Source organism: Branchiostoma belcheri, unplaced genomic scaffold (genome assembly GCF_001625305.1).
Source record: "Branchiostoma belcheri isolate BF01 breed outbred unplaced genomic scaffold, Haploidv18h27 scaffold85, whole genome shotgun sequence".
Lineage (NCBI taxonomy): Eukaryota > Metazoa > Chordata > Leptocardii > Amphioxiformes > Branchiostomatidae > Branchiostoma > Branchiostoma belcheri.
The window spans coordinates 801836-811067 of NW_017804520.1; the positions used below are offsets into that span (position 1 = coordinate 801836).

General features: G+C 40.2%; 1 protein-coding gene across 3 annotated transcripts in view; it reads right to left on the reverse strand.

The window, feature by feature from the left end:
* Positions 1–10: 10 nt before the first annotated feature.
* The window catches only part of LOC109487032 (importin subunit alpha-3-like), a 32619-nt gene continuing 23397 nt past the window's right edge, over positions 11–9232 (reverse strand). The window contains exons 2-13 of one of the 3 annotated variants that reach the window (XM_019790968.1): positions 9116–9232; positions 8445–8489; positions 7830–7913; positions 5541–5623; positions 5256–5348; positions 4684–4856; positions 4083–4249; positions 3415–3594; positions 3027–3155; positions 1443–1619; positions 708–959; positions 11–271 (exon numbers count right to left, since the gene is read on the reverse strand). In XM_019790968.1, the coding sequence (XP_019646527.1) occupies positions 176–271; positions 708–959; positions 1443–1619; positions 3027–3155; positions 3415–3594; positions 4083–4249; positions 4684–4856; positions 5256–5348; positions 5541–5623; positions 7830–7913; positions 8445–8489; positions 9116–9193 (1557 nt within the window). In that variant the 5' untranslated portion in view covers positions 9194–9232 and the 3' untranslated portion in view covers positions 11–175. The remainder of the gene's footprint in view (positions 272–707; positions 960–1442; positions 1620–3026; positions 3156–3414; positions 3595–4082; positions 4250–4683; positions 4857–5255; positions 5349–5540; positions 5624–7829; positions 7914–8444; positions 8490–9115) is intronic. The other 2 variants (XM_019790969.1, XM_019790970.1) reach the window with 2 other exon arrangements.

A 9232-nucleotide genomic window follows, 5' to 3' on the forward strand; every position in this document is an offset into this window, starting at 1 on the left:
ATGGCTGCAAAATTTTGCTAGCACCTTGACTAAGAGCACCGAAACCCATGTCACCGGCAGGCCTAGTTTCAAACCCTGGACAGTTTTCTTACAGTTATATTTCACAGTAGCCAAAGATTACTTCGTTATCATCACACTTGCCAGCGAGCATCTCTGAAGGAAGGATTCTGTTAGCCTAGAACTTGAAACCTTCTGCCGGTATGTTGGTGTTACCGTCAAACTGGAAGCCCTCAGTGGAGGCCTGGGGAGCCAGGTTAGGATCTTCTTCAATCTAGAACAAAAACAAAAATATGCAGTTAGAAAAATATACAATATTTGAAGCAGCTAGAGGTAGGTGGTAGATTAATTCCAGTAACTTACAAAGTCGGTGACAATGTGAGATGGTCTTTGCAAGACCCATTCAGCAATTTCAATTTCAATATGGTCACTTAACCAAGATTTTGAGTTAGTGGATCCCTAAAGGAAATACTAAACAAACTGAAGAAGACAAGATAAAATGCACCATGAATTTCTGAGAAAACCTAGCCTGGGTGCCATTCTTTCTGAACACTATGGGAATGCCAGTATACAAATAACTGAAGAAGATAAAATGCACCATAAATTTCCGAGAAAACCTAGCCTGGGTGCCATTCTATCTGAATACTATGGGAACCCCAGTATACAATAGGATTGCATCCAGGCTAGAGAAAACCAGACACAAGACTTACATCTGCGCTGAAGTACTGGTCGATGATCTCGTACGCCAGCTTGTAGATGTCTTCATTCTCGTGGTTCTGGAGAGCCTCGATCTTGTCCAGGCCGTGACACTCCTCAATCTGCGTCTCGATGGCCTCCACGTTGTCGGCCATCTTCAGGATGTTGTTGATCCCATCCAGGACCACCTGGATGACCTGGGTGTCCTTCACGCTCAGCAGGTTACAGAAGGGAGGAATGACCCTCTGGTTCACAAGGTACTGGACCTGGGGAAGTCAAACAATGCACGGTTATGCACAAATGTTCACAGAAGGGAGGAATGACCCTCTGGTTCACAAGGTACTGGACCTGGGGAAGTCAGACAATGCACGGTTATGCACAAATTTTCACAAAAAGGAGGAATGACCCTCTGGTTCTTGAAGTACATGGGGAAGTGAGGGTGCACAGTTATTACTAACAGCTACAGTTTGATTCATAGCTTTGAAAAGCCCCCCATAATGGTAAAGCAGTGCTGGCATGATTTATTTGGTTCAAGTAATCATAAATGTCACCTAGGCAGAAAAATATTCTGGGCCCTGTATTTCCATACCGAAGAAGTTCATTCATTTTTAAGGGGACTTAATTTCATACTAGTACAAGGGGAAAAGAGATTTTCTACAATTCTGAAGTACAGTAGTATTGCACTGGGAATGCATATCTGTGGTTCCATGAATTTGTAATGGAGAACATTTCAAGATTGTCCTCCCTACCTGATCCTTCCTCCCACTGATGGTGAGGTTACTGATGGCCCAAGCGGCTTCCTTCTGTGTCTGGAAGTCCCCGCGGCTGAGGTGGTGGATGATCATGGGGATGAGTCCTGCCTCGATCACCGCCTGTACCTGCTGCTGGTTACCAGCTGTGATGTTGGACAGGAACCAGACAGCCTCCTATACACACATAAGGGCAAACACAGTCATGATATATGTTACATACATGCCTGTTTTTGTCTTGTATATATGGTTGCATTGGTTTTGTATGTATTTTATGTGTGTTATGTATGTACCCCGGGGCTCTTTGAAAAGCTGTAACCGAGACTAAGTGAGAGAATCACCTAGGAAACAGTAACATATGCTCTGCCTCTGGACCTGGGGGTCAAGAGTTTTAATCCCGGCCTTTGTTGCTCACCTGACTTGTTTGCTAGTAGAAAGGGTTGCAGTGGTATGCAGAAAATTGCAGACATATTGCATAAAATTTATTATTGCCCTGTCTTTTTAGCTTCAATTGGGAGCTATGGGGAACATGGCATCCTGACATTAACAACAAGTATAACAAACGTAAAAAGTATCCTCTGTGTATCTATCAGTATTACTTTTAGGCAATTGTCAAGGCATGCTGGATCAGATTACTTACTACGTCGGCATTGGTTCTACTGTCCATTGTTTATCATTCACACAGATAGATAAAAATTGATACTTCTAACCACTATATGCCTCTTCACTTTTGCTGAAAAGTGATTTCTCTAGTAGTAGTAGTAGTACTTTTAGACAATTGTCAAGGCATGCTGGATCAGATACTTACTCAATCGACATTGGCTCTACTGTCCATTACTTAGCACTCACACAACTTCTAAATCTAAATTATGAACAAGAAGAAAACAGACACTTATCATAAATTTAACCACTACATTTTGTATATGACAAAAGTTTTCTTTTGATGAAATCTTGCTTCTTCACTTTTGCTGAGGCCAAACGTCAAGTTCTAACTCAATCACCCACACATTCACACAGCCAACGGATTGTTGTGTAATCACTAGTTTGTAAGACAAACTTCAGATGCACTCCTGTGTCAGGCACCGCCTGTACCCAGGCTTGTGGTTGGCAAGGGTTGTTTCACACGCATGCTTACATCATCACACACAGGACAGAGTACCCTTAGGAACAACACTCATCATTTCCAGCTTCCTTTCCAATTGTACTCATCAAGACTCAAGACTAAGATAAGCATTGTATTGTGGTACTACAATGTGTCTGTTATAATTTGCCATGACCTTTTTTGTTTATTTCTTTGAAAAACTCAAATAAAGAGGGATTAAAAAAAGACTTAAGCTCACTGACACAGCAATTTGGGTTCCAATTCTCATTGGTTAGACTGCACGAAGTTTTTTATTGAAAGAACAACAAAAAGATACATATACAGTGCTGTCATGCTCAAGCTTGACTTACTATTAGCATCTTTGAAGTGTTAATGTATTTCATTATGTAGTTTTGATACAGGTTCTCAAAATAGCTCACTAACTATGAACCAGATTGTTGAAGTGTGTGTGAAAGCACTTCACAGTGAGTTTTCCTCCTTACCTTGTTGATTTTCTCCTTGGTGTGGTTGAGCAGGGCAGGGAAGTGGTCCAGTACGCCACAGTTCAGCACCACCTGGGTCTGGTCATCTGTCCCTGTCACTATGTTTCCTACGGCTCTCAACGCAGCAGTCTGGGGGGAAAAACATGCAAGTTCGGTGTAAAAATTCCTTGGGTCTAATTTTCACTTTGTGGCTCACTTACTACTTTTTCAACACTAGTTACCATAGTGATAGACTGGTTCAGGTCATTGACCTTATTGGTTTGGAGAAAAGAAGAAACAGATCAAAAACAACATATTTTCCTTCGGTAAACATAAAAAGGACTCCAGAAAGATTTGTGTTTTACCACTAAAGATTCCTACTAACCAACTAATCATGACACATCCTCACCTGAACTTTGACCTCCTGATGGCTGAGCAGCGGTACGAGGAAGGGCACGACCCCGGAGTCGATGACCATCTGTATCTGCTCGTTCCCTCCGTCGGTCAGGTACGACAGCGCCCATACTGTGTCCACCAGGATGTTGATGTCCGTGTGGTGGATCAGGACGTTCAGCGCAGGAAGGATTTCCTAAAAAAAAAGAGAGAGATTTTGAGCTTAGTTAAGTCATTCATTTTCGTGGGTACTTCACTTCACAGTAAAAGGGGGGGGGGGCACTAGAGTTTTAGGCTGTGGTTGAAATAATTCCGTTGTACAGTAGTAATACATTGGAGACACATATTTGGTGTCATGATTTTGACTGCAAACAGAAAACTACCATAAAAGATTACACTACCATATAACATAAAAATTTCCTTTACAGTCTATTTTCCATGTATTGTGTCTATGTCTGGATAATAGTCATTGACTTAGAGACTCTCCATCTTACATGTAATGTGTCTATGTGGGGAGGGTGGTCTGTATCTGTATCTGTATCTGTATCTGTACAGCTGGCATAACCGCCCTACAGCAGGACCTTGTTCCTACATACCTGTATTGTCTCTATGTGGGGAGGGGGGTCCTTGTTTACATACCTGTATTGTCTCTATGTGGGGAGGGGGGCCCTTGTTCCTACATACCTGTATTGTCTCTATGTGGGGAGGGGGGTCCTTGTTCCTACACAGGTTGACGATGACCCAGGTGACATTTCTCAGGAAGGTGATGGGGATTGTGGGGTTGATGAAGGACAGGAGCGGCTTGACCACGCCCTGGTTGATGACGTAGTCCCTACACTGGGGGCCATCACCTGTAAACGGAACACAAAATTGTCACTTCAATAACAACAAATTAAAACTCAGCCACCACTACTTACTTAGCCAGTATTGATGACCTGCTCACTTCAGTTCTGCACAGAATAGACTTCCATAGCAATAGCATTGTTTGCACTTATAAACCTGTTTTTTTTCTGAGAGTTCACCAGTGTCACTAACGAAAGGTAGTGGATGCAACCTCAAGCATCTGACCGTTTCCAAAATCATACCCAGTTGCTTGAGTAACTGTTTTTTTGGAGTTTCTTATTACCTGGATGTCTAACCTTCACTGACATGTTGAATTTTATGTTACGAAGTTGCCAAACAACTGTGAAGGTTTTATTTTACTGACAATGCCGTCAATCCATAAGGGGCATATCACAGGGTAGCATTCATAGAGAAACTTGTAGCAAAAGGTACAACTCCTCACCAATGATATTGCCTAGTGCCCAGACTGCTTGCTCGCACACGTTTTGATGGGGAGACTCCAACAGTCCCAGAAACAGGGGCACAGCACCGGCATTAACTACTGCCTGTGTCTGCTGTGAAGTCCCTGATGCAATGTTGGTGAGGGCCCAGGCAGCCTCAAACTGTAGGGAGGCACTGTGGGACACAAAACACAGCATCAGTTATCAAATCATAAGATTCATGTACAATGTAATGACTTACTTACTGGTACATCTTATACAAAATTCTACAAGAAACAAAATAGTTATAGAGGGATTCTTTTCTGTAATCTTTAGGGAAACTGCATTTATGGTGCCATCAATGACTGAAGTCATGGGTTCAATTCCTGGCTTTCCTGGCTAAACATTTTGTCCTTGGGAAAATTGACTTTCTTAACTCGATGTTCGTTGGTTGGTGAGGTAAAAAATGAGAGGGACGAGCTTCATCTTCCAATTAAACACTGGATAACAATGCACTGTCCCGAACAACTATGGGACCTTTACTTTACAATCAGAGTGTGCAATTTATAAGTTAGTTGAGAATACATGTACTTACTTCTCGTTGTTGAGACAGTGGACCAGGATGGGTAGGATGCCAGAGTTGATCAGGTCATCAATTGGGGGATTGCGGTCACTGGACAACAGTTTCCTGTAGGGGAATTCGTGAAATTTTATCAAATATATGAAATAAAGACTTGTATCAACACAAATGAACTTTCATCTCTAGTTTATTAAAAATACTTAACATGTTAGCTGTATGCATAGATACAGCTTCAGTATCTTAGCTTTGTTCTTGTTTATGATTCCATATCGATATCAAATATTACAGTAACCCACTGACCTTGCAGCTTGCACTGCCGTCAGCTGGACTGACACATCTGAGCTGGTGGCATTCTGAACGATCTCGGCCAACGTTTGGTTTGTCTGTGGAAATACAAGGGAGAAAGAGTCATTAACCAACCATACACAAAGGAAAGGATATGAAGCATGTGTAATCATGGTGCAAGAAAGGAAATCTTCCTCCCTTAAGAGAAGAAATAACAGTAGTTAAGAGTAACACAATCAAAAATTCACTTGCTAAAACAATATTTTCATACACTTAAAAAATAAAAAATAACAAGAGAAACGGTAACCTAACAAAGAGTACTGTATACACATATATTACACAACAAGGCCACAAGATGAATCCTGGTTGTCCTGTAAACAATGAAAGTTATCAAGGAAAAAATCTATTTAAGTAATATACGCTATACATACACACTATACATGTAACTAGCAATGCATGTATACTTAATAGAGGTGAGAAGTCACCGCAAAAAAACACAAAAAGTAAACCACCCATAACATTTCAAGATTTCAAGATTATATACATGTATATTATATAATAGCACCACATTGCTAATTTCCAGAGAGAACCCTGCTAGCCTTGCATCACTTACAATACCTCCACAAATCACAGACAACAAGCAAATGTTCTAATACAGTACAAACTACCACACAAAGTGGGACATGAAGAACATCTATTGCACAGGCATGATGCTGCATGAAGGTGTTAGCAAAATAGCTGCTTCAAACTCCTACTAGGGTTACTGGGTAGGAATGCTGAAAAGGAGAATGGCTTTGTGGAAAGAAAAGTTTACAGTTTTTTTTTTTCAAACAGATAAAAAAAAGAATTTTATGTAGTCAAGGTTATTTTAACCTTCTCCCAGCTGAGGTGGCCGTTTGGCATCAGTCTGTATTGCTTACAGTAGGTTGGCAGCAGGGAGAAGGTTAAAGATAGCTGCATGCATGTGGCTCAGGCTCTGAAAGGTGCATTTTGATTGCAGAGCTATGTCGTGCAGCATTGGCAGAGTTGCACCGTTTAAATTGCACCTACCCCGGATGCATTTTCATTATGAGATGCACCATCAGAGCGGGGATGTAAATAGTAAACTGAAAGAGACTGGAAAAATGCGGGGATGACTTTCTGGATTGTGTGTTTCTGCATCATTTCAACAAAACTAATGAGGTCAGCACTTTTTTTGCTACAAATCTCAGTTCATGCATACATGCACTAAAATGCAAATTGTGGATGTTGCATGCAAGGTTCTGCCTCTTCCATGGACTGTGATGCTGAAATCCCAAGAAGTTTTTCCAAAAGGTAAAAAAAAAATACAAAAAAAAAGATGTTTTCATTGTATTATAGACCAAGTTTTCCAAAAAAAGATTCCCAATTTATATGAACTCATTCCAGGGACTCAATAAGGCCATGTTGATTTGATTATATGGATGACATCCGCGCGCGCATGAATTTCCGGCCGTTTCCAAAAAAAAAAAAAGTTTTCAACCATACTGTAAATCGTACAGAACAGTTGCAAAATGAGCAAAAATATACCGTAAGTTACAAAAAAATAAGTAAAAACTATACCAATGTTGTAGAATGCCAAAATCAAACGAAAAAAGACGAAATTGTAAGGAAATGAACTTGAAGATTAGATTATTCGCCAAACCATCTTCTGTCCCATTTGTTCAACCCTCATGACCACGTAGATTTCATAATGAAAACAACTTTTTTTTTTGCAAAACTTTTTTTTATTCGCACGCGCGCATCAGTTTTGGGGCTCCCGGAGGATGTCATCCATATAATCAAATCAACATGGCCTAACTAGAAAAACAATGTTTTGACCTGTGACCTTTGTCCTACTCAGCTCCAGTACTGAGAAGTACCCAGCCGACAAACTAATTACATTATCTTGTTCTTCTTCAATTATTCAGTTCAATGGACTGGTAAAAAAGCAAGTACTCGGAAGCCCTGATAGCACAGCATTGGTGAACACCCACATAAACACAATTCTTTGACGACACTTGAGAACTTACCATAGCATATCCAGATGTTGATAAATATGAAGATAATTACTGTATTTGAGGAGTGGGTCATCCTTGTGTAAATACATGTACTCGAACCTCTTCGCATTAATTTTCAAAATTAACATATTCCTGGCAAAAAGACTAATTTCCATAACCAATTCTTCCTTTTTATAATTACAATGCACAAGGAAAACAAAAGAAAATTTGTCTGGGGCACTGAAAGCCGAAGACAACTTTTACTTTGTGGCACATATAATTCAATTTTTAAGCAAAAGATACATACCACCGGTTTGTCACCTTCTTCAGACTCAGAACTGTCTATCCTTGGCACATTTCTTCTCTTCAGCAGATGCTCTTCTCTTTTATTCTGTAAAGGGGAATTGGTGAATTAACTTTTGCACGTGGGTTTCAAAATATTTGAACTACACATAGTTGAACTACTTGTAGAAATGAAACTGTGTACATGAACAGTTAAACCTCAACTTTGGGAAAATACTACTACTAGTATGTTTCAAACTTTCATTCAATTACTGAATTGGAAATAGCTCATATTCTTACATTCTTCCAATTCTGGGGTTTCTAAGGTTTTCTACTTTGCCACATACTGTTAATTTATTTATTTTATTTCCTAGTAGAAGAGGAAAAAAGGCAGTTTTGTTGGTTTTAATTTCAAGGATTAAACAATTCTGTAGTACAGTAGTAGTACAATAGAAAGAATTAAAATTATTCTTCGTGATCGCATTAAGTTATACCTTTAATCTCTTTTACTTCTGTTACTAACAAAGTGATTTTTTGATACAGTACACACGTGCAGTTCTGTAGAATCATGTTGATTCTGTTGGTATGTTTACATAATACATAATACTTTAATTTTTGGAAACAAAAAAAGAATGGTTACCTTTCTCAGTTCCACTGTAACCTCATTCCGCTGTCTTCTCATAGCCTGTACAGAATTTAAAAGAGTTTTGTTTACAACACGATAACTTAAACCAATCATATGATGTTGGACGACTGCCCCCCTCCCCAACCTGCATAGTCCAGCCATTTTGGTTGGCAACGTCCCAGTATAACCAAATACCGCAATTTTTCTCGCGTTTTCCGGTCGTTTTCGCCTTATTTTCACCATCAAAACCTTCTGGGTGTAACTAAACAAAGTGTGTAGATATCGGAGGTCATGTTGGTGGTGTGATTTTACGGTCTTTGGAGCTGATCTGTTCGTTAAAAACGCGTAAATTTGTCGCATGTGTTGCTCGCTCAACATACAAGTCGGGCCGGGCGCCATTTTTGAAGTGAAGTGATCGGAAGACAGACGAAAAAAATTACGTCGTCTGCCGACGATTTCTGGAGTGTAACTAACCTAGATGTATAGCAACAAACACAGTCGTGACATCAGGATCATTTTAATCATATCTATGGACAGGAAATCGGACGATTTCGGCAGCAAACCACGAAAGATGTGCGGGGAATTGAATGATAGGTTGTCTCCAAGCCAAAACACGGCGTCATGACTGTCTGGACATTTCTCCCTCGACAACAACGACCCATTTCAGGCTAAGATCTACAACTTACCTCAGCATCACGGCCTTTATGCTTGTAACTTCTGATCCTGTTGTTCAAGAAGTCGGCATAGCTTTCTCCAGACGACATTTTTGGGGAAATCTGAGGGAAATCCTCCCGTTCTCTCAA